General features: G+C 31.8%; 2 protein-coding genes across 2 annotated transcripts; one reads left to right on the forward strand and one right to left on the reverse strand.

Annotated features, from left to right (window-relative positions):
* The first annotated feature begins 6,685 nt into the window (after positions 1–6,685).
* On the forward strand, positions 6,686–10,137 carry LOC105798325 (uncharacterized). The gene is made up of 2 exons (XM_012628359.2): positions 6,686–7,057; positions 9,473–10,137. The coding sequence occupies exon 2, from the start codon at positions 9,525–9,527 to the stop codon at positions 10,047–10,049; it is 525 nt and encodes a 174-aa protein (XP_012483813.1). The 5' UTR covers positions 6,686–7,057; positions 9,473–9,524; the 3' UTR covers positions 10,050–10,137.
* Positions 10,138–11,559: 1,422 nt separating this feature from the next.
* Positions 11,560–15,371, reverse strand: LOC105798324 (monodehydroascorbate reductase 4, peroxisomal). The gene is made up of 7 exons (XM_052621114.1): positions 15,183–15,371; positions 14,249–14,303; positions 13,460–13,540; positions 13,179–13,297; positions 12,634–12,853; positions 12,432–12,550; positions 11,560–12,357 (listed from the first exon to the last, which is right to left on the reverse strand). Exons 1-7 carry the CDS (start codon positions 15,300–15,302, stop codon positions 11,629–11,631), a joined length of 1,443 nt encoding a protein of 480 aa, XP_052477074.1. The 5' UTR covers positions 15,303–15,371; the 3' UTR covers positions 11,560–11,628.
* Between the last annotated feature and the right edge of the window lie 10,654 nt (positions 15,372–26,025).

The raw sequence follows: 26,025 nt of genomic DNA on the forward strand, positions 1-26,025 counted from the left end.
AATGATGACCAAGAAAAATAGATCACATGTATCATTATCCGTAGTGAATGCATTTTCTTACTAAGTACAAAAGGTGACTTAGAAATTAAATTATTTTTTGAATTATTATTTAATTAATTATTTTCAAATTCAAGTGAGAATTAAATTAATTAGTCATCACAGTTTTATTGAATGGAGTAATTACCTTATGGATTCTAATATGGTAAAGTTGTCATGACTTTAACGGAATTAGAATTGGTTAAAAATTAATTAAATGGATTAATTAATTAAATTAACAATATTTTGAGAAAATAGAAAAATAGTTATGGGTTGAAAAAATTATAAGTGTTATTTAAAAATCTAGATAACACATATAATTATACTTAATACACAATGGGCCCGAGAGCCCATACCATGTGAGATGGGAGACAAACCCTAGCGTACAATAGGGCATGTCATTGCCTCTCAGCGTTCCAAATAAAGGGGAATTGTATTTTTCTATTAAAATATTATTTACCTATTTGTTCAAGTTAAACTCTTGTACTATTTTCCTATAAATAGGATTTATAGGATGACCTAATTACAACAATGATAGAACATTGTTATTTTGTTAGAAAATAATGGCAATTTATTTGCTAGAACAAAATTTATTTTTTGAAAAGTTCAAAAGTTTTCGGTTGCCATAGAGAGAAATTAACTTTCCCACTGAAAGTTAATAAAAGCTTTCATTTTGTGTGTTCGATTTGTTTTTTTAGCTTATAGCCAAAGTAATTCAGGGTTTGAGGATAGTGGAGAACACAATTTAGTAGAAAGCCGAGAAATGACTTAGCCCGCTTTGCATAGAACACAAGTAATAATTTGATTTAGGGTTTATTACTAGTGTTGGATAATAGACTACTGCAAAATAATTTTTTTAGCACTAAATGGAAAATAAATAAAGAATTAAGAAATTAAAAACTTACTGCGCCGTGAAAAATCCACTGCTTTAGAAACGATTTACCCAAATCGGTGTAATCGTGTAGTGGACATCGTCCCCCAAGATTAACACATGTATTTAAAAACTTTCTAAAGACTCATTTATTACTAATATGTTTAAAACCTTTAGGCAAGTGTACTGATTCCCAAGTGTGACTAGACATAATAGATTCAACCTTATTATTAATAACATCTCTCCAAAAACTAGATTCTATTGAATTTATGGTTTCATCATAGGTTTTGGATCTTCATTTATAAAAATGCATGCGAAATAAAATCACTTATTAAGTCTAAATCATTAACTTTAGTTATGAAGGAAGTAAGAAAATCAAGTTCAAAACTAGTGGCAATCATTTGTCTTTTACTTCTCCTATGTTCCATATCATCATTAAGAATATATCTATTATGTGTACTAGAAGAAGAAACATACTCATCTAATTGCATACCGAGATTTATGTTAGATTTCTTTAAAGGAAAAATATTTTCAAAGAAAATAATATCTCTAGATTTACATATAGAAGAATCATGCAAATACATAAATCTATATACAGCATTGTTTAGAGCATAACCAACAAAAACAACATCAATAGTTTTAGATCCAACAGTGTTCTATTTAAAAGTAGCCAAACCTACTTTTGCTAAACACCCCCACACTTTCAAGTATTTCAGATTAATGGCATAACCTTTCCACAATTTGTATGAGGTGCAGTCTAATTTTTTATAAGGCAATCTATTAAGGATGTGATTCGCAGAAAGTACGGCCTCCCCCCACATGTGAGGTAAACCAAAACTAAGTAGTAGAGCATTCACCATTTCTTTTAGAGTTTTGTTTTTCTATTCATTTATGTAATTTTGTTATGGAAAATAAGGAGCGGAAAACTCATGTATAATATTGTATTTCTCACAAATCTCTTTAAGAAAGTTAGTGACATACTTGCCCATTCTATCGGATCTAAGACGTTTTATTTCCCTATCAAATTGGTTTTCTACTTCTGCTTTATAAAGGAGAAAGGTTTGTTAACTTCATATTTTTTTATTAAAAGATAAACCTTTGTATACCTAGAGTAGTCATCTACAAATGTAATATAGTAGCGTTTTCCATTTTTACTTTTTGTGTTTCTAAAGTCTGCTAGATCAGTAAGAACTAATTCTAAAAGTTCAGTTTTCCTATCAGAGATAGTCTTTAAGGAAGGTCTAGCATGCTTGGCTTCAAAACAGATTTCACATTTATTAAAGCCACTATTATCTAGATTAAGAAGTAGATTCATTTTTATGATTTTTTTCAAAGAATGAGTATTCACATGTCCTAATATAGCATGCTAAATGTCAAAAGATTCAACAATATAAGCAAAAGTGGTAGCTTTATTATTAAACATAGTCTCAATCACAAATAAACCTTCACACAAATACCCTTTCCCCACATAATCTCCATTTTGAGAAAGTACAAGTTTTTCGGATTCAATGACTAGTTTAATGCCTGCCTTATTCAATAGTCCACGTCTAATTAAATTTCTACGTAGGGTAGGTACATAAAGGACATTAGTCAATGCCAACATTTTACCAGAAATTAGTTTGAGTAAAACTTTTCTTTATCGAGTACTTCTGAAGTGCTTGAATTACCCATGTAGACTTGTTCACCTTCAATTACATTTTCAAACTCAACGAACAATTCTCTGTTGGAACAAAAATGTTTGGAGGCGTCTGTTTCTACAATCCACTCGGTATTATTTTTTACTAGGTTTACTTTAGAAACCACAATGGCTATAACCTTATCTGGATTTTCAACTATATGAGCTTGTGGTTTATTTTCATTCTAGCGGTCATAACGTTAGTAGCATTAGTATACTTTGTGCTCTTATTTTCTACATACGTAGCACTTTATGTGGTTGTTGGGTTTCTTAGTTTTCCCTGGTTTCTTAAAATTGATAGCCTTATTGTTCTGGAGTTTTATTGTCTTCTTTGAACTCCCATCATCTTTATACTTGCTAAATTTAGGACTAGAATCAGATTTGACAAAGTTAGTTTTAAAAGGAAATTGAGTTGAGGTTACTAAAGCCTTATCTTTAAGGTGGTTGGCTTCTTTAATCTTCATATGACTAATCAGTTCTTCTAGAAGAATGTTTCGCTTTTTGTGCTTTAGGAGATTACGATAGCCGGACCAAGATTTCTGTAGCTTTTCAATCAATAAGTTTTCTTAGAGAATCTCACACATCTCCATCCCTTCCACTAAAATTTCAAAGACTAGCTTCTTGCATATATGAACTTGATCCATAATCGACTTATCATTGGTCATTTGGAACTTGAGCCACTCACCAATGACATATTTCTTGACTCTAGCATCATCGGCTTCATATTTCTTTTTCAATGTATCCCAGATGGATTTAGTTGACTTATTTTTTACAAACAAGTCGAAGAGGTTGTTAGCCATATGACTTAACATGTGACCTCTTACCATTTTGTTATTTTTTTTCAAATTTGACTTTTGTAGCAACGACATCCAGGTTTTCGGGAACGGTGGAAAAATCTCTGAGTTTCTCGATGGTAGGTGGATTGAAGATGATGTAGTCAACTTCAAGTAGTTCGAAGAAGATAACCATCTTCTAAGACCAACGGTGATAGTTAGTCTCGTCAAGACGTTCGAGCTTCTAGAGATCAATGATGTATTTGTTGATTGAGGTAGACATGTTTAAGTAGTAGCAATTCGTTTCTAAATTGTTGGATAATAGACTACTGTAAAACAAATTTGTTTTCACTAATTGGAAAATAAATAAAGAAATAAGAAATCATAAATTTACTGCGTCGTAGAAAACCCATTGCCTTAGAAACGAATTCGCCTTAACCGATGTAATCGTGTAGTGGATGTCGTCCCCTAAGGTTAACACAATTCTTCAATATTCGTACACCTGAATAAGGAAGGTGGAACTCGTTTGGTATTTCTCTTCTCAGGGAAAACACAGTAGGATCAATTCTTAGGAAAGTTTAGAGGGGTTACAGTTGATCTCGCTTAAAACTCAAACTCCTAGACAGAATCTTCTCTAATGTGATTTAGGGGAAAAAATACAGAATTTATAAGAGAATCGAAAAGGGAGAAAAAGGAGTAAAGTGCTTTTAGATTAGTGTTGCTTTCTTTTCTGTGTTTAAAATGAAGAAATCGACCCTGTATTTATACTAGAAATGGAAGGGTGAAATGGTAATTATGCAAGGGCAAAAGAGTAAAAAATGCAGGGACAGTTTTGAAACTAACCCACTATTTCCGCGTGCAACAGTAAAAAATATTACTGTTCTAGATTTTCATGACAGTAAAAAACAGGAAAAAAAATAAAATTGTGTTAAGATGTTATTTTCTAGAAAAATAATAAAACTTTGTCCCGAAAAAATACATAGTATGTGACACAAACACAAATCAAGTTAGCAACAATGATGTGCATTTTTTAGACCTATAATCCAATTACTCAATAAGATTTAAAAGTAAAGCTATATAAAAACCTTCTTAATAGCTTGTACTAAATCAATGTGGGCGTATAAACACTTACAACAATCCTTTGCATTACCAACAACTATAAATACCACCCAGCTCGATTTTTTTAAAAAAAATTAACTTTTGTTATGCCTAAAAATATTATTTTCTAAATCGATTTTTCCAACAAATATGCCACCAATAATATTCTTACAAAGAATTCAAAACTTGATGGAACAAAGCATGTCGAAATTAAATTAAATTAAATTAAATTAAATGTTCACGCCCCTGCCAACCCCTTTAATTTTGCCCCTATAGAGGGTGACTATTATAAAAATATTTCACTATATCACCTCACGATCTTCATAAGATTTTTAGTGATGATAAAATGGATGTGGTTAGACTTTGTTGTTAGGGTCTAAACTATCGGCCCTCGGTTTGTAAAAATAAAAATAAAATTAAGATAATTAGATGAAATTTTTTAGTATTTTTGTATGTCCGTTTTATGGTTTATATTTAATGTTCACAGTTGTTCCTTCTAATAATATCATCTTCAAAATTTAAAGTTATTTTCTCTCCTAAAAAATACAATATGTCTTACTGTTACACTCAAATATTTATTCCGATAACTAGATGGTTTTCAACTACTTTATCAAATAAAATAAAATAAAATCTGAAGGCAAGAACATTAAAAGTATAAAGTGAAGCTTGATAATTACGTTGTTGATGTTGGTAGAAAATTTCTTGGAATCAGCATTTTGAGATACACCTTACTGACTGACAAGGTCGGTGGTGGAACCCAACGCCCACTAAGCCAGGGTCTGACCGGTGAACCCTCCATGGTTAGGACCATCATCTCCACCCCAAAGTCCCTTGGTCAATTCAATATGGCTCTCAATCTTTCTTTAATCCAAAAAGAGCTTTGAATGTGCAGGTGGGTGCACGTGCGTGTCCCCCTCCTCTCACGTGTATGCATGACTCATGCAAAAAAGTTCCAATCCAAGAAAATATTTTACTATTTTTCCCCCTTTGCTTGTTTGATTATGAAAATGCAAATATATAAAATGAAATTGAAAAAAAAACACAAATTTCATATGAATATACAAATGTTTGAAGATGTATACGAATAGATATTAAATTTATACATAATTTTTGTTTTATTGTGTAGTTAATATGTATACATAAAATTTTAATTTTAATTCAATTTTACCAGTTAAAAAATAAATACATACATTTATTTTCATATTAGATTAATTTCATAGTTTGTGTGTGTAATATATTAACGTAAAATAATGCTAATTTGATAATATTGTTAGTAATTTTTGAAAATTGAATTAAATCAAAATTTTATGTATAAAACTGTACAAAATCAAAGTTCATGTATGACATTGCACATTGGGTCAGGGATAAAACCAAAAAATTACTTTAAGGGCAGAGATGAATCATAAATTATTGGGGATTGAAGCGCAATTTCACCGTTATACTAACATGTAATTTCATAAAAAATTTAGGAGGAAAATGGGAAATCTAGAGAGGTCAAGATGTCTAAGATATATTTTATAAAAATATAAAAATAATTTAAACATAAATTTTATATAATAAAAAATATGTAAATACAATACAAGGGATAGGAGTGAGTATTCGATTGAGTCAAAAAATTTCGAGTTAGTCGAGTTGACGAATCCTATTTTAGCAACCAAACTCAATTTGAATTTTTTTCGAATCAAATCGAATCGAGTCAAGTTGAATCGGATTAACGAATTATATTATTTATACTCAAGGTTGTGTTTACATGGACCGATTTTTTAACTAGTAGACAAAGTACAAGATTATTGAACTAACTTAATGAGTAAATATTTATCAAAATGAGATAATTTTACCTTTTAACTTTAGAAAGGTGAACATTTATCAAAACGACCTAGTTTTGACTTTTCTTATTCGGATTTTCGAATAACTCGAATTGTGTAATTTATATTCGTGTTAAACCAAAAAACTTAATTTTTTATTCGGGTTGATCTAAATAACTTGATTAACTCAAATGACTCAAACTATTTAATTTAAAATTTAAATATTTTATTAATATTTTTAAATTGAATCGAATTTTATTTACCCTAGATCGGGTTAAGTTAGAAGTGGGAAAATAGGTTAATAAAGAGTAAAAGAAAAAAGGACAATTTCCTATATTCGCTGTCATCGGGACTCATCAAAAACAAAAGAATATATATATATATATAAATTAGCAGATCTCTAATCTGAGCTCACGCTGTTCTAAGCAAACCTCTTTCTTTTTTAATGCTTCTCCCTTCATTGTTTTCTGCATAAACAAATTGTTTTTACTGTTTTTAAGAAAGTATTTTTTATTTTTCCCCAGTTATTAAACAAATAAAAACCCAGAATCCACAACACCTCAGATTCCCTTTCATTGGAAAATGTTAGTGAAGCAACAGTTTAAATCTCGTTACCATTTTGAGATCAGATCAAAGCTTTTACGGTCAAACAAAACTAGTCAACCATACTTCCCAAACCCTCTTTTTTTTTCTCAAGAAAAGTCTCAGCAATATTTTCCCGGGAAAAAAAACCTTCAAAGTTTCCAGAGAAAGAAACAACAACAACAAGAACCAGCTAGCTAGTTCAGCCCAAGTAAAGGTAAGAAATTTCTTTTTTACTACTTATTTATTTCCCATAGTTTCATATATATAAATGACAATGATAGTAGTATCAAATATAGGAAGGTAAAGGTTGATTTTTTTTTTTTCATTTTACAAATGACATTAGGGTTTTCATGAATCAAAACTGTGACTTTCTTTTTGCATTTTCATGTTCTTTGTTGATAATGATTGACTGGATCCCATCATAACCATTACTGCAAAAGTTTTCTTGTTTTAGAGTTCATATAGCTGGTAAAAATTACGGATACTGAAATTTCAACTTTAAAATTTAAAATTTATTAAATTTCGAATTTTAAAATATATATATTTAAAAATAAGTTTTTAAATCACATAAGACCCAGACTTCGAAATGCCCCATTAATTTTTTAATATACAGTGCATTACATGCAAATATATATATATATATATTATGATGATATTTTTTCTTTATTTTAGAAAACCAATAAAAAATTACAAATGTTTAGATTTGAACCAATGATACTATCATCTATAAAAAAATTTATCGCTGCAATTAAATGTTTATTTTAATATTTTATATAATTCAATATTATTACATAAATTGTTTCACACACCTTATTTGTACATATTGCTAATGTGTCAACTCATGCTAACTTTAGAAACAATTTAAATGCATTAAATACTCCTAATATTGTGCATCTGCGTGTTTAAATTTTATTTTACTCACAATTTAAATTAGTTTTAAATTTTAATTTTATACGTATGCTTCATTATTTATTATTTTTAAACCTACATTTATACTATCTAAGTTTGATGTTACTTAACTCAATAACACTTAGTAAAATTACTAAAAAACTTACCTACTATAATGTTTTTTTTGGATTCGAAAAATCGTTTTAGCCTTCCACTAAGTTTTCGTCTTTTTAACTTTTGAAATTTGATTTTTGTAAAATGATCTTAAAATTAACATGAATTTTATTGACGTGATATATACGTGAATGTCTAGTATATAGATATTGGTGTATGTAATTTTTTTTTTTAAAAAAGAGAAATAAAATGAGAGGTGATAATGCATTTAAAAAAGGTAGAAAGCATTAGGAAGATGAAAAGTCTATTCATGAAAATGGGTGACTGAAAGAGTTGTTGTCAAGCTTAAAATAGTTATGATAACAAGACATTTTATTATATTTTAAGCATTTTGCTTTCCATGCAAACGGTGTCGCTTCACTGTCTTCGTTGTCTCGTCTTAGTCACTTTTCCTTTTTCAAACTCTTCCCCCTTCCATCATCTTTTCCTTTATGTCATCTACTTCTTTAACACTTCCATTTCATATTCACATTTCTGTCTTTCTTTTTGCTTCATATTATACATTTTGTGTAACTCATTATAACCCCATAAAATACGACGTAATGTATGAATGGTCAAATCTAAATGAAAATAGATAAAATGACTAATTTATCCCTTTTCTTACTCATCAACTCTTTATTTTTTTAGGATATTTTACATGTGTAATCTTGTTCACGGGCGAAACTTTGAAAGTACTAAACAAAAGTTTTTTATTTTTATTTTAAGGGATTAAATTGAAACTTTTTCATTCTTGAGGGGGTTAATTTATGGTTTGTTTATAGATAAATTTTCAAAAGAAACCAATTTGGAAATAAAATGGGTAATTTGGTAATTTAAGAACCTTCCCATTGTTGTCATGTCAACCTCCTAAAACAGGGAGCTTTAGCCGTTTAGGTAATTTCAGACTCCCACGCGCTTTAGCCATTAACTCCCCCCCACTCTAAACCCTCATTGGTATTTCCGACATTTCTGCGCGTGACTTTCCCCTTTCTCTTCAAGTGTTCGAATTGTTACAGCGCTAAAAATGCATGTAAGAATATATATAAAAAATCCTCAGTTTCCTGACTTCAATAATTTTCTCTTTTAGTTAATCTCAAAACACATCCTCAAACTATGATATAAATTTTAAAATATTCTAACTGAACTCTCAGATCATTCATGTTAATGTAGTCATAGTATGGCATATAAAATATATGGATTGAATTGTAAATGCATGTGTATCTATGATATAAACAACTTATAGATATGATGTATTAGAAAAGAGAAACAACCCACAATGTCAAATTTAAATTGTTCATGTTTGAGGATATTTGGTGGATTTAGTTACATATTTTGAAGTTTAGGGATTATTTTGAAATTTAAACGATAGTTTGAGGATGTTTAATGAAATTAGCCCTTTTTTCAAATTGAAAACTAATATAAAGATGTAAAAAAAAAGCTTTCATGTCCACAATGTAGAGGCTTTTATATATATATATATACATATATAGAATATAACATTCAATCAATGCAAAAGATTTTGAGAGATCTACGGAGAGAGAATGATGAAAACCAAAGGGGTTTTCTGATATTTTCTTTTTATTTGCAGTGTTTTTAAAAAAATATATATAATCGTCAAGTGTGAAGTGAAGAGAGATCAAATGGTGGAGAATTCATCATCACCTCCAGTTCCACGTAAAGGAAGAAGGGTAGTAGGGCCCACGAGGAAGAACAAGGAGGCCATTGATGAAGCAGGGGATTTGATCGAGTGTTCAGGCAAGTATTGCCGATCATGCACCGCCGGTGTCATAGCCGACTGCGTGGCGCTTTGTTGTTGCCCTTGTGCTTTGCTCAATCTCTTGACGCTTGCATTGGTTAAGGTCCCTTGGAAGATGGGGAGGAGGTGCTTGGGGTTCGGGAAAAAGAAGAGGAACAGGGTGGAAATGGAGAGAAAACGCAGCCGAGTCAATGATGATCGTAACAATTCGAGGGGGAAAATGAGGGTAGAAGAAGAGGAAATGTGGGGATTCTCGAGGGTGTTTGGAGAGAAAGAAAATTTCTATGATAATGACGAGGAAGGAGAAATGGGAAATTTCAGTGCGAGATTTGAAGCTGAGAAAGTTTGGCTAGAGTTATATCAGGTTGGGCATTTGGGATTTGGTAGGGTTTCTTTCACTGGCATTTGATATTTTTCCTTTTTCTGTTTGGTTCGCGAGAAAAGAAAAATGTGTAAGTACATTGTTGTTGTTTTTTATTGTAAAGTTTTTTTTTAAATGTGTAAGTTTTTTTCTTTAGGAGAGTTTTAGGGTGAGAGTTATAATAAAAATTAATCTGGGATTTTAGTAATTTGTAAGAAAAAAATTGTCCTATAATTAGATGATAATTTAGTCAAGTAAAAGGGATTAAAAGTTGATATTATTTTTGGTAAATTATAGGAATAAAGTAAAATTCAAAACAACAAATGCAATTAGCGTGATTCGACCACATCTGTGATGATTATTATATAATGTTTAAAGTTAATATTATTATAATAAATATTGAGGGCAAGTTAATAAAAAATGATTATATTATTAAACAAATTGTTTGATTTGATACACCAGAGTACATATTTATATAATTTTTAGTCTAAAGTTAGAATGATAAAATTATAATTTATTTTCTTAACTCAAAATTAACTATTTACTTGAGGCTTTTTACATCTTAAAAGAAATTAAATAAAATTTATTATTCCACTTTGATTAAAATTTAGAAAATTTGATGTCCTAACACTTAACTATGTGATGATTAATAATTTAATATATTTTTCATTAAATAATTAAAGAGTTTAATATAATTTTTTAATAATCTTGTTATAATCATATATATTCTTTTCCACACAATATTTAGAATTATTCATAATCCTTTCATAACTCATAAATAAGAAGATAATGCGATTCAGTACACTCAACCCACATCCTCCTACATTGATAACAATACCCATACTAAGCTAAGACTCAATTGACCAATTTATTTACTTGCATCTAATTAAATCAGCCAAAATAATGGACAAAAGTTAAAGAAAAAAAACAGTAACCAACATCTTTTTTACTCTTCTGAAAAATAAAACAACGTTTAGTTTCATGCCATCCTCCATCATCATAGCAGATTCCGTCTTCCACGACCGCGATGGCGGCGGCAAAGACAAGAAGAAGCCATTTTGTTTTCCCTTGTTTGGAGCGAGAGAAAGTGAAGAGGGGTCAAGTGGTCAGTCAACTGTCATTTTTTGTTCGCTTTTAGGTAAAAAATGAAAATAAATGGAGTGTACTAAGAGTCTAACACTAGACCAAATGCCCAACTCTCATTGGTCTTGAGGATTAATATTTTAACTCTGTTCAATTTTGTTAAATGTAGAACAAATTTATTTTAAAACTCGTATTTTCATTAAATTTAATTGTTGTTTGAATCTCAATTAAATACATTACTTAATTTGAATAATGAATAATTAAGTATTAATGCGAATAATAATTAAAATATCAAAATTTTAATATAATTGGAATTTATAATATTCAAATCCACACTACAAATATTTAAATTCGTACTATCCAATAATATTTTAAATCTTATTAATATAGTACACAGTGGTAATTATTCAAAATTTTATACCACAAAATATGATTTGGTGTTGAAAATATGAGAACAAAAAAGTGAACTCAATGATATATAAAGTATTTTAGACCCTTTTATTCTTTTATTAACAATGGTGTTTTCCAAGATTGATGATGTATCTCACCACCTTCTACGTCTCTTTCCATACCAATATGCAAATGCAGCTACTGATGCTGCCACAACAACACCCGCGGTTGCGTGCCAAGGGTAGATCAGCGTTTCGACAACAAGGCTAGAAGTTCCGGCTTCGATTAACGGTGTCTGAGGTTTTATTTTCTTATTCCCTGTCATAGCGAAATTCAAGCCCTGTCGTTCCACCTCGGCCAGATCATCGACTGCTGGTTTAAGCTGAGCGGCATTAGCTATTGCTTCGAACTCGTCTTCGGTCCCTCCTTCAAGGAAAGATCCAACGAGGTGACCATTGTTTATCCAATATGCCCCAAATTTAGTCCCTAAGTAATCTCCAAAATGGACCACTTCCCCTGCATTGTCTCCGTAAAACCGCCAAGAAAACGAAAAGGCTTTCGAGTAGAACAACGGTAGGTACTCGAACTTGCCTGTTTTATCCGGTTCCATGATCACAGCAGCGACATGTTTAGCGGTTTTTCGAGCCGAATCAACATGCTCGAGCCTGCGAATTCTGCCGCAAAGATCGACAGGAAATACCGCAACATCACCAACCGCGTAAACTGAGTCATTGCTTGTTTGCAACTTCCCATTCACTTTGATCCCACCTTTCTCCATCGTCAGTTGTCCTTCGAACAAGCTCGTGTTCGGACGTATTCCGATCCCTACAACAACCATGTCCACGGGTATCTGACTCCCATCTCGTAGATTAACAGCTGTAACCTAAAAAACTAAGTTGATTAGCTAATCAAAACATCAAAGATTACAGCTTTAAACATCATATAAACATAATTTACCTTCCCATTGGAATCAAATTCAAATGATGATAAAATTGTTCCTCTAATGAACTTAACTCCTTTAGATTGATAATAATCCTCATAATATCTTGCAATCTTCGGTGTAAACAAACGAGGCACTACAACATAGACAATATTAACATTTTATAACATAGAAAAAATCCGACTCTTCAATCTTGGATTACAAAACTAAGACACTCACTGCAATGAGCTTCGGGGAAAACCATGGTTACGTTTATTTTATTGGTCACCAATGATGCAGCACACTCCATCGCAATGTACCCTCCGCCGATGACCACAGCATTTCCGCCAGTACAAGATTGCATCACGTTAACAAGTCGGTCCGCATCGGCTAAATCTCGTAAATAACATACATTTTCCGCTTCCGATCCTTTCACTCCGAATTCTTCGAGCTTTAAAGCCTACCGTTTGACAAACATGAATATGCAAACATTATCATTTGCAGGGGCGGCACTAAACCTAAAATGGGAAAATATCATTCTGGCCTCTTTATCTTTTATAAAGTTATAAATCAGTAAATGGTTAAATTCTACTTTGGCCCCAAAAATGATAAAATTTTATAAAGATATAAGCTAATACAATGATAAAATTGCGTTTTAGATCTCATAAAAATACATAACTCAATTTCCGCTCCAAAACTAATTTCCGACTTTGCCTCTGATCATTTGTGAAGAAGCATTAACACTAACAACGACAATTAGGTGATTAAAAGCTTAGTTTCAATACCTTAGCCCCTGTGGCAATGATGAGGGTTTCGTAACGTATAGTCTCGCCGGAAGCTGTCAATAGCGTTTTCTGTCCGACATCAACAGATTCAACTCGAGTTCCAAGGACTAATTCGATACCTAAATAATGATTTAACTCGAAAGGGCATAATATTAAAAGTATATAAACTAAGCTCTAAATTGAATCTAGTATAAGGACGAAAATTAAAAAAAAAAATTTTATCTTTTAGACAAGTATATTTCTTTGTAAGGATAAGGATAATGTTATGAGAACAAAATTACCATGTTCCTCGTACCATGTCGAAGTTAACAATTCCTCATTAGCACCAACACAAGTGTGAAATGATGGAAGGCGTGCCGGAGCTGTGGATTATCAACAAAAACCAGAGGATATTAAGATATTGCAAATTTTATTATTTTTGAATTTTTAACAAAATAAAATTGGGCTTTTTCATTACTTTTGATTCAAAATAAAATTTATTATTGCAAAATAAAATTACAGTTCAAATTTTAAAATATTTTAATTCAATCATTAGCTTAAATATTAAATACTAATATAGATCTATACGGGAAATAATTATAATTTTTGACAACATGAAAATGTGGTGGGAAACAATTGGGGTAATTATTCGTGATAGATACGGAAGTTGGATTCTTGAGTATAATTGGTTGGTAGGTACTTGTTCAGTTCTAGATGTTGAATTGTGGGGCACTTTAAAAGGTGTGGCCATTGTTATTGATAGGAGACTTGACAAAGGTTTTATCTTATCAGACAATCAAGAGGCAATATAAACTATTCAAAGGTGTCGAATTCCGCATTAGTTATAAGAATTAACTTCTTTTACCTGATTCAGTACGTTTCCAAAAATTATAATAAAGAGGTCGATAGTCTAACCAAAATGTTAGTTAATAATAATGGGTGTATTCAATTTTTTGAAACACCTCCATAGAGGCTTGGATGTATCTCTAAATAGCCTTTTGTAATGTTTTTCGTTTACCAAAAATAAAAAACCAAGAAGGAAAAAAGGTAAACAATATTTATGAATTATATATAGAGTTGGAAAGTGATACTTACATTCAGGATGTAGAACTTTTTACTTAAAGTAGGTCTCTCATATGGGGCAACCTGAAAAGCATTCCATACTTCATAAACAAATAATTACATCATCTACTATCTTAAAAAGATGGATATTTCAATAGAGTGGGGTAAAAATCTATCAAATAAATTGATTGGGATTGAAAATGAATGATTTATTTGATTTAATTTATACCATTAATTGGGAAATTTTGAATTAATCAAATAAAAATGGAAAAAGAATAAAATTTGGTTTTAACTTTCTTTGATTTCTTTTTACGAAAAAACAAGTGTATGTGATGAAATTTAGCATCTTGAATTTATATTAAAATTTGTACAATTTAATAAAATAGATATTTTATCTATTTTTATATTTAATATTTAAATTATTTTAATATAATTAACTGGTTCAACTCATCTAACCAGTTCAACCAATGAGTTTAATTTTAGCACAAGATGTAAGATTTTATTTAAAATAAGCTTAAAATATAGTTTTTTTAAATATATATATTAATAGTATTTATCATTAAAGTAGAGTAAAGATAAATATAAAATAATAAAAATTTAAATATTAACAGTTTTGACATTTAAAAATAAATTAATTAAAATATATATAAAATAAATAACCTGTAAAAATTATTGATAAGATTATTTAAATTATAATAAATTAATATTAATATTGAAACCATGATGAATATAATGGATTCTAAATTAATTAAATATATTTAAAATAAATTATAATCAGATTAAAATTATTAATGGTTTTTTTGAAGAAATTCATTAAAAACTAAGTTAATATACACAAACTAGTTTAGGAGTATGCAAAAGAAAAAGAAAAAAACACACTACCCCTAAGTTTTATGTATAAACCCTCATCTGATTCTACAAAGAGTAAGTAGACATGATTAAGTTATTAAAAAAAACACTTACTGGTTCTTCAGATATGATGCAGAGCTGAGCATGAGAAACCCCTCTTTTAGTAAATTCAAGAGCTGCATATCCAGCTGCTACACCTCCTCCTACTATTACATATGCAAATCCTCTCTCCATGGCCTCTTGCCTTTCTCAGCTCCAAGGAAAATGGATGAGATCAAATAAATTTGTTTTGACTCTCGTGGTACAACGTGTAAAGATTTGTCATTACTTAACATGATCATGGCCATTGGTTGACGTGTACTGGTGGGACCAATGATGGGGTAAGGTCTTGCCATGGGATGTTGCCACCCGGGAAAGAAAGAAGCCAAACTTTGTATGTGGAGTGGATAAGGGTCTTCAGATTTCTACCACATGATGTAAGGGACTTTATCTTCTTTTGTATAATTCTTCTGGGGATACAATTTTCCATGAAATAGGTTTATTTTGTAAATAGATTTTTCTTTTGTCTTGTTTATTAAATCATATGACATAGAATTCAAATCATACATATGATTCCCATTGATGGAAATTTTATTGATTTTAAGAAATGGATTTTAAAGAGCCATTTCATATTTTTATTTTTTTAAAATATTTTTACTTTTTTTCATAATTATTTCATGTATTATATAAATATACTCCCCAATGCACGTACGGTTTAATTGTATGCATTGATTAAAATGTACTTAAGTGTTCTTACGAATCTATTTAATTTTTTTATAATGTTTCACTAATAATTTGATTTCAAAATTAACTTATGACAATGTGTCAGATGTAATAGGTGACAAATGTTTTAAAACTGGTTTAGAACTAATTGTTAATAAAATTATTCTAAAAATTCTATTTTATTATATATATATATATTATATGGTATGTCTATGTATTTATGCTATCATATATATAATAAAAATAAAAAATAGGATTACTTCTTTTTCTCATTTCTTGCTCGATGAATTTAATTAAAATAAAAGTAGTATTTATATTTGATTAGTAAATCAATTTAAATTAAGTTATTATATGATGTGATTAATAGTAAGGTATATAATATGGTAATTAAATTAAATTAAATTAAAATGTTACATAATATAATTAAATTAAGTTAATAATGAGCCCCATAATTATAGGTTAATAATTAAGGAAATATTTTGAAACTCTAAAACTCAATGTTTCAATAAATGCTCTCGTACCTTCTTTCTATATTATATAAATATATGATATGATATATATGACCGCTACATCAGGGAAGCCAGAACAATTTTTTAGAGGGTGAATGAAATTTTAATTTTTATAGTTCATATCGTTATAATTTTTAAAGGGTTAAATCAAATTTTTATAATTTCAGGGGGGAAAATATAATTTTACTTTTACTAATTTGAAATTTTAAAATTTTTTAAAGGGCTTAAATAGAAATTTTCTATTTTAGGGGGCCGGGCACCTGCCCGCAAGCCCCCCTAGATTTGCCTCTGTGCTACATGCAATTATATTATTTTGCAGGTTGTGTTCAGATTTTAGTTTTAAATTTTAATTATAATTTAATGGTTGATATTTAACGTTATTTATTATTTAAAATTATTATTATTATTAATGACAAAAAAATCATATTTAAAATTTAATTTAAAAAGACAATCTACTTTAAATATAACTAAAAATAAAACTATTTTAAAATTTAAATAACTATTCTATAACTCAAAGTTTCTATATATGTTCTTGTACCTGTTTTATATATAATATATATGACTAGTTTGTATCCCTATGCAAACTAGTTATATAAATTTTTAATATCATTAATAAATTTCCTCAAAAATAATTAATGAATTAAAAAGTAATGTAATAATAAAATATTTTTAAAATATTTAACTGTTTTAAATATATTATATTAATTTTAATTAATCTTTAAAATGTTTAATATTAAAATAGTACAACAATACATCATGCTTTAAATATTAATATTAATTTGTCATAATTTAAACAATGTTATTAATGATTTTTATAGTTTATTCAATTTAAATATTATTAAAATAATTTTATTTTAAATTTAAAATTGTTAATATTTGATTTTTTATAATTTTATATTTATATATGCTCTATGTCGAAACCATTTTTTGAAAACAAAAAATAAGTTATCAACTTTAAAAAAAACAAAAGTTGGAGTCGCCACCGATCCGTGATTTAGGTGTGACCGGCTCACCTTTAAAACAAATTTGGTCTACGAAATTTGAGAAAACGGGTTCGGGAGTCAGTTACGCACGAGGAAGGGTTAGCACCCTCGTAACGCCCAAAAATCGGTACCTAAATTGATTGTTTAATGTCTTGATGTCGAAAATTTGAAAAGATTTTGAAAAAAAAAATTTAATCCGTGAATGGATTAAAATGATACAACATTCTCATTTCAAAGAAATAAAACACCACACCCAGTAAGTTAGGGCACAATATTTTATATCTTCAAAATACCGAATATTGCTTTTTGTTTTAGAAATTCTTATTTCGAGATAACGAAATGTCACGACCAGTAAGTTAGGACCCGACATTTTGAATTCCCGAGAATAAGCTTTTATTTGAAAATTGTAAATTTATTGTGAAATGAATACTTAGCTCGTTAAATTCATCGAAAAAAAATGATCACGATCCAGTAAGTTAGGACACGATCTTTCTCGAGAATCATGATTGCCAAATATTAAAATGTTTTAAAAAAACAATTTTATATTAACAAAACCAAAAATATACTTTCTTTTAAAGTATGATAAAACGTTAGTGCATATATATACAAAATCACGAAAATGAATCAATAATACAATGTACATGCATTTTAAAAAATAATAAACATAATAATGTATAAACATAATATATTAGTAATTATCAAAAATATGGACATATGTATATAAAAAAATTTAAAAATATATTTATAAAGGTATAGAATAATATATATCTATGTATACGTATATATAAAAATATTTGGATCATAAAATATAGAAAACATATATATATATTATAAAAGTATATACGCATACATATGTATATAAGGCTAAGAAAAATAAAATAATAATAAAATCTATGATATGTACATATTATAAAATTGTATAAACATATGAATTATAAAACATGAAAATATAAATAATTATAAAATATGAATGTATATAATATATATATAAACTATATACAAAAAAAATTGTAATAATAATAATAACAAAATACGTACTACATATATATTTAAAACATTTAATATATATATATATATATATTATATGCACACATATATACATACAATAATAATATGATAATTAACAGTAATAAACAATAAAAATAACATAATAAAATAAACTAAAAACAAATTAAGGACTAAGTTAAAATATCAAATGAAGTTGAATGCCAATTTTGAAAATAAAAACAAGAAATGGAGTAAATTAAAACAGGTGCAATAGGTAAAGGAACACAAAAGTAATTTTCCAACCCACCCTAAAACGCTGCACACTATTGGACCAATTTGAAACGAAAATAAAAGGTGCAGTCAGATTTAGAACAAATAAATAAGTTAATTTTAAAAGCACCAAAAATCATGAGGACTAATGGCGAAAATAGTCCATTTTGAACCCTATATAATCCCATTCTAGAACCCTAAAATCACTTCCTTACGCCATTTGAAGATTTGCGCATGACTCCCTTTTCTCGCCATTCTCCCAACCCCGACCAAATAACGATTTAACGAGGCGCCTGATTTACTGCAGTAAGTTCTCCTTTCCTTCCCTCTCCGTTTATTATTTTTCAAAACAAAGGAAAACAATAAAAGAACAGAAAGAAAAACAAAATCTGTTACCTTTCCAAAATCCTTTTCTTTCTCTTGTATTTTCTTATTAATGTTCATACAATTTTTTTTTCCAAAAAGCCTTGCTTTTCTGTTTTCTTTTATTTTCTTCAACTTTCGATCCCAAAAATCTGTCCCCCTTTACATTTTTATCCTATTTTCTATTGTTATTGATCATTTGTTGCATGTGAAGGAAAACGTGGAAACGGGCGTTTGTGCAGTGCTATTGAATGTGCGAGCGACGACGTGGGCAGTGGAACGGTTGCTGCGACAAAGGCGGCTGCTACTAACTACTTAGGGTTCTGCTGTTGAAGATTGTTAGGGCTAGGTATTGGGCCAATGTTGAACTATTGTATTTTTGGCCATTTTTTGGGTTTAAAAGTATTTGGGCTGAGTGTTGTATTTGGGTTTGTATTAAGTTTGGGCCCCGGGCAATAATTGGGTATTACAGCTGCCCCTCTTTGCTCGTTGCCGTGTAACGGGAACAGAGCAAAGACTTTAAGATGGCCAATTTTGCCCGGGCATATTGGACCTTAGCGCTCTTCAAGTAGCCTCATTCCAACCTACCGCGTCTTCAGAGGTATAGGAATCGGTGCTTCAATCCACTCCACTGCAACATTAAGGAGGTAGGACTTGTACCCTGTAACTTCTCAAAAGAACAAAATTTGCTATCTTTAGTCTGCTCCATTACAACTTCAGGGAGATATGACTTGTAGCTTCAATTTATTCCACTGAAAGTTGACGCGACCTGCTCCTTTGCAATTCATAGAGATAAGATCCGTGGTGTTAATCCGCTCCACTGAAACTTCAGGGAAATAGGATTATCTTCTTCAATTTATCCAATTACAATGTCGAGGAAACAAGATCCGCCGTCATCAATCTACTCCACTACTGCTTAGGGAGATAAGATCTGAAATCTTCAATCTATTCCACTGCCAACCAGGGGGATAGAATTACTGGCTTCAATGTACTCCACTGTAACCCCAGGGAGGTAAAATTCGTCATCTTCGATCTGCTCCACTACCGCTTAAGGAGATAAAATCTGAAATCTTCAATCTATTCCACTGCCAACCAGGGAGATAGAATTACGGCTTCAATGTACTCCACTGTAACCACAGGGAGGTAAAATCTGCCATCTTCAATCTACTCCATTACCGCTTAGGGAGATAAGATCTGAAATCTTCAATCTATTCCACTGCCAACCAGGGAGATAGCATTACTGGCTTCAATGTACTCCACTGTAACCTCAAGGAGGTAAAATCTGCCATCTTTGATCTACTCCACTACTGCCTAGGGAGATAAGATATGTAATCTTCAATCAATTCTACTGCTGCCCAGGGAGATAGAATTACTGGATTCAATGTACTCCACTGTAACCACAGAGAGGTAAAATCTGCCATCTTTGATCTGCTCCACTAATGCCTAGGGAGATAAGATCTGAAATCTTCAATCTATTCCACTGCCAACCAGGGAGATAGAATTACGGCTTCAATGTACTCTACTGTAACCACGAGGAGGTAAAATTCGCCATCTTCGATCTGCTTCGCTGTCTATGCAGGAATGTAAGATCTAAAATCTTCATTCTATTCCACTGCTGCCCAGGGAAGTAGACTTACTGGCTTCAATGTACTCCACTGTAACCACAGGGAGGTAAAATCTGTCATTTTTGATCTGCTCCACTACTGCTTAGGGAGACAAGATCTAAAATTTTCAATCTATTTCACTGCTGCCCAGGGAAGTAGAATTACTGGCTTCAATGTACTCCACTGTAACCACAGGGAGGTAAAATTCGCCGTCTTTGATCTGCTCTACTACTGCTTAGGGAGACAAGATCTGAAATCTTCAATCTATTCCGCTGCTGCCCAGGGAAGTAGAATTACTGGCTTCAATGTACTCCACTGTAACCATAGGGAGGTAAAATCCGCCATCTTTGATCTGCTCCACTACTGATTAGGGAGACAAGATCTGAAATCTTCAATCTATTCCGCTGCTTCCCAGGGAAGTAGAATTATTGGCTTCAATGTACTCCACTGTAACCACAGGGAGGTAAAATCTGCCATCTTTGATCTGCCCCACTACTGCTTAGGGAGACAAGATCTGAAATCTTCAATCTGCTTCTCTGTCAATACAAGAAGGTAAGATCCGCCATTTTCGACTTACTCCACTGCTGCCCAGGGAGACAAGGCTGGTATCTTCGATCTGCTTCGTTGTTAGTACAAGAAGGCAAGATCTGCTATATTCAGTTTGCTCTACTGCAAACTTAGGAAGGTAAGGCTGAAGTTTCACCGGTTTGTCCTCTGAGGAACATGACTTGTATAATTCAACTTATGAACCTAATTATGCCTAGTGATTAGGATATCATGATCAGAATGAATTAAATGCTCCTAACTAGACATGTATGAATGGTGTTTGTATGAATGCAAAATTTTACTCTCCGAGAATGATCCTGCTTAGGTTGTCATTACTCGAAGTTTATTAAAGTCGTATCACTGACGTGCTACAACGTCTTTTGTTCAGATCACATCTCCAAATAAAAGCTTGATCAAATTGCCCCTCACTGTAAACCTCAAAGTTTCATCCATTGGGACGTAAAATTTGTACCATCTTTCTCCCGCTGTAACCCAAGTGTAGAAAATTTTGGTCTTTTCTCAATCCTCATCTATCGCAATTCAAGGATGCAAAATGTGAAGCTCTTTGGTCTTTCATACCAATCTCAGGGTGTCATACCCAAATGCCTATGCACGAATGAAGGATTCTTCTCTCCAAAGAAACCCCTTTTTATTACTTGGTGATTATTGCTTGCTTGTTCATCTAAGCCTTGCCACCAACCTACCATCCTGTCATTTTGTTCAATGTTTTTGACAACAAAATCAAAAAGAAAGTCCTAATTTAGACTTTTTCTTCTCAGATTTCCAACCTTTAAACCTAGTGCGTTCTAAACAACAGTCCTGTTTCAGGCTCCTATATTGTTTAGAAACTTCTAGAGTAATATGCAAAACTTCCCTTGTGAAAGTTTTATTAGTCTATTAATCATTATTCCAATGCAACATGCTTGCAAAAAGCTCATAACAATGGATAAGAATAAAGTTAGTTTTGAGCATAGCTCGAAATGAATAAATTATCAAAAATAGTAAAGAAAGATAACAAAGAAATTGATTGGGAATGCGTATCTTGGAAAAGAATGAAGTATTCCAAGAATAACAAATTCAAAATAAATAGTATGGAGACAAGGTGCCCCAGATGTCGCAGCTTGAACTTCTCTGTACAAACTTCTTGAAGACCATTTTGAGTTTGACATGTGTTTTGGAGATCTACATTACTCTGTCGATGCCTCAAGATGTCGCGTGCCCTTACCCGCTGACTAAGGCATATCAAGATCACAGCATGCCCCATTCTAATCAACATTTGAGCTGCTCTGATTACCTCATGCCCATTCTGATCAATATTTGAGCCGCCCTTTTCGGGTTTTCAACTCAAATCCCCTTTGGTCTAAGGCGCCCTTTGCGGGTTTTCACCTTAGCCTCTCCATTTTACTTTTCCATTTTTCATTTTTTTCACTTTTTCATTTCTCATCATCTTTTTTTTTTTGCGACTCAAAGTGCCCTTTGTGGGTTTTTTACCTTGGTCATCTCATTCTTTAAGCGAAGCATTTCTTAACTAAATCTGAGTTTACAGGATTAGACAAGTTCTTACTATCCATCTCACTCAAGATCAGTGCTCCTCCGAAAAATATCTTCTCTACAACATAAGGACATTCCCAATCTGACACTCATTTTTCTCTAAATCTTTTTGTAGAGGAATGATCTTTTTCAATACCAGGTCTCCTTCGTGGAATTCTCTAGGACGAACCTTTTTATTGTAAGCTCGCATTATCCGTTTTTGGTACATCTGACCGTGACGAATAAATTTTAGCCAATTTCCTTCAATTAAGTTCAACTAATCTTATCAAGATTGGATCTTCATCCTACTTTAGCTCAGCCAATACCAGAAGAGAAAGAATTTTAACTTCAATGGAAAAACCGTGATAAGCTAAAGAGAAAGGCATTGCCCCAGCGGGGTTCTTTTTCTTTTTCTCTTTTTTTTCTTTTTCCCCTTTTTTTGTTATTTTTTTCTCTCTCTTTTTTTTTGGATTGAATCTGCACTTATAGGATTAGGCAAGTTCTAGTCATCTCTTTCGATCAGAATCAATATTATTCCAGATAAGGTCTTCCTCGTAAGATTTTCCACTTCAATTAGGATGAAATCCAACAAGAATACAAAAAAATGACAACTTGACTTCAACGGGATAAGCCAAAGAAGAAGGCATTGCCCCGAAAAAGAATTCTAACTGCATCTTTCATGATATGAATCTTGAACATACTGCAAATTTTTAACGTTGCGCTATTGCTTAGATTACAATATCAGTGCTTAACCTGAGCATATCCTGGTATAACCATACGAAGACATCTTTGAACTCTTGAAGTAACTTAACAAGGTCTTGCTTTGTTTCTCCGGTTATGCATGTTCTCTTAAAGTTACAATCTCTATTGTCTCTTCAAGAGGTCAAATTTGTTCTTTTCTTGCTCTACCATCCTCAACAAGTCTGGAGATAGGCTACGATCTATGTCATCTTCAAAGTCATGAGATCCCTCTAAACACATGTCACGCTTAAAAAGAGATTCTAAATCTGTAGCAGTGTCATTCATGTCATTGATATCTGGGGGCCCATAATAAATACCAAAGAATATACAAAAGAATGTATAAATTTATGAATAGTTATCTATACAGTATGATTATGAATTAAATGAATGAATGATTTGGAAGAAAGTCCAAAAAAATGAAAGAATCTAGAATTATTCGAAAAGAATGAAAGAATATTGGCTCAAAAATGAATGCAAAGATGTATTCATAGAATAATGACGTTCAAACATGAGCCTATTTCACAATGGAATTCTTATTGCTTCTAGGCTAAAAGCAACAAGTGTGTTTTGAACATTACCCTAAGTAAGCTCTAAATGCTATAGAGATTTCTTCTACAGTCTGTTTATTTAAAACACTCCCAAATTTTTAAGGGTGAATATCTAACAAGGTCTCTTTTCAATTGTGTCTTCATGTATGGCATTGATGTGAACGTTCCCTACCACTTCTTCATCATCACATTCACCCCATTATCAAAAGTGATTAGGTAGCGAATTTTCTGCACTGGATGAATCGTCAAATTTGACAACGCCCATACTAATAAGCCTTTCAACCACTTTTTTAAAGGCAATGCAATTTTCTATAGAATGTCCCGTGATTCCTGCATGATAATCACATTATGTACTTGCGTCGTACCATTTAGGATACGGAGGCTGTGCGGGTTTTAAGTAATGAGGAGCAACAACATGCGCATCGAACAAGCTTTGATACAACTCCTTATAGGACATCGGAATTGGTGTGAACTGGAGCTTCTCAGTACCTGGCTTCACACCTGATTCTTGTCTTGATGAACCCTGCTGATTAGTAACCACCTTTCCTGCCTGATTCACCGTAATCAATTTGCTGTACGTGTTTACGCTGTTCACCTCATTTTTTTTCTTTTGGGGCTTGCTTTTTGTTATTCCTCCAGCATCAATCTTTCCGCTCCTAATAGCACTTTCAATCATCTCACCACTCATAACTATGTCAGAAAAGCTTTTTGTGGCACTTCCCAACATATGTGTGATGAATGGGGCCTTCAACGTATTTATAAAGAGTATCACCATTTCTCTTTCAAGGAGCGGTGGTTGGACCTAAACTGCAACCTCCCTCCATCTCTGAGCGTACTGCCTGAAACCTTCATTCGACTTCTTCTCCATGTTTTGCAAAGTAATCCTGTCAGGAACCATTCCTACCATATGACTGTACTGCTTCATAAAAGCCTGTGCCAAATCCCTCCAAGAACTAATCTTAGCACGGCTCAATTGATTATACCATTTAGACGTTGCCCCCGTGAGGCTATCCTGAAAACAGTGTATCAATAACTGCTCATTATTGACATACCCAGCCATTCGTCTACAAAACATGGTAATGTGGGCCTCAAGGCAACTTGTCCCATTATACTTCTCGAATTCTGGCATTTTGAACTTATGAGGTAGCACTAAATCCGGTACTAAACTTAAATCCTTAGCGTCAATCCCATGGCATTTTTCAGTAGTTTCCATTGCTTTGAATTTCTCCTCAATCCACTTCCATCTTTCCTCCAATTGCTTTGGTAATTCCTCTTTTGTTCTCTCTTTTTCAACTGCTTCATCGAAATCAGGAATAATAGGATTAGTAGGATTGTTCTCAAGACTAAAGCCTGATCCGACCTGGAAATTCATTGACCTCGAAGCATCGGCCTGAAATTGTTGGGGCCTAATCGTAACAGAAGATTTACAGGGGTACACTTCCGCTTGGTGTTGCACATGTAGAGGAGTGAAGCCTGGAGGATACCGGAGTCCATCCTCACCTTCTTCTTCAATATTTGTTACAGGGCTCTTTCCCTTATCTTTTCCTTTAGTCAACAATCGCGTTAACTTTATCATCATGCTTCCCTATGATTCCTTCATTTTATCTATCAAACTTTGTTGAATCTTCTCGAGTTGTCCCTTCATTTGCTGTTGAAGATGATCCTGCATTTCTTTTTGAAACTGCTCGAGCTTTTCCAACCTTTGGCCCATATTTCTTGATTTCGCTCGTGTACCGTAACGGTGCTGAGTTGGCTGGCTAGATTCCAGGTTAACTGAGGAATGATTTTGATCAATTAGGGCTTTTTAATGGATTTTAATGCATATGATGTCATGCAATGCAAATGCATGAAATGAATGCATAAAAGAGACGTTGATTCTGATTCAATTCCATTTAGAAAACTTTACTAGAAGACAAATTTCTTTACATAAAGCGGATATATATACGTCTTTGCCCTCATACTCCAGGCGAGGACATCTTCTCCTTCTTCATTCGAATGTTAAGATAAACCTTTCGAATTCTTCAAAATGGTGTCTCCTCTATCTCCTTTTCCTTGATCCTGGTTATGATCCAACATCTGCTCATCCCCGTAATGCTCCTCAACATCTTTAAGGG

The sequence above is a fragment of the Gossypium raimondii genome, chromosome 9, assembly GCF_025698545.1.
Source record: "Gossypium raimondii isolate GPD5lz chromosome 9, ASM2569854v1, whole genome shotgun sequence".
Classification (NCBI taxonomy): domain Eukaryota; kingdom Viridiplantae; phylum Streptophyta; class Magnoliopsida; order Malvales; family Malvaceae; genus Gossypium; species Gossypium raimondii.

Bases quoted from the DNA above. Each gene is read 5' to 3' on its own strand.
- LOC105798325 (XM_012628359.2), top strand. From the start codon at position 9,525: ATGGTGGAGAATTCATCATCACCTCCAGTTCCACGTAAAGGAAGAAGG.
- LOC105798324 (XM_052621114.1), bottom strand. From the start codon at position 15,302: ATGGAGAGAGGATTTGCATATGTAATAGTAGGAGGAGGTGTAGCAGCT. The intron at 13,298-13,459 runs GTAATTTTGTTC...ATCATTATTTAG, and splicing joins GACATGGTACGAGGAACATG to GTATCGAATTAGTCCTTGGA. The intron at 12,358-12,431 runs GTAAATTATGTT...TTAGTTTTTTAG, and splicing joins AATTTGATTCCAATGGGAAG to GTTACAGCTGTTAATCTACG.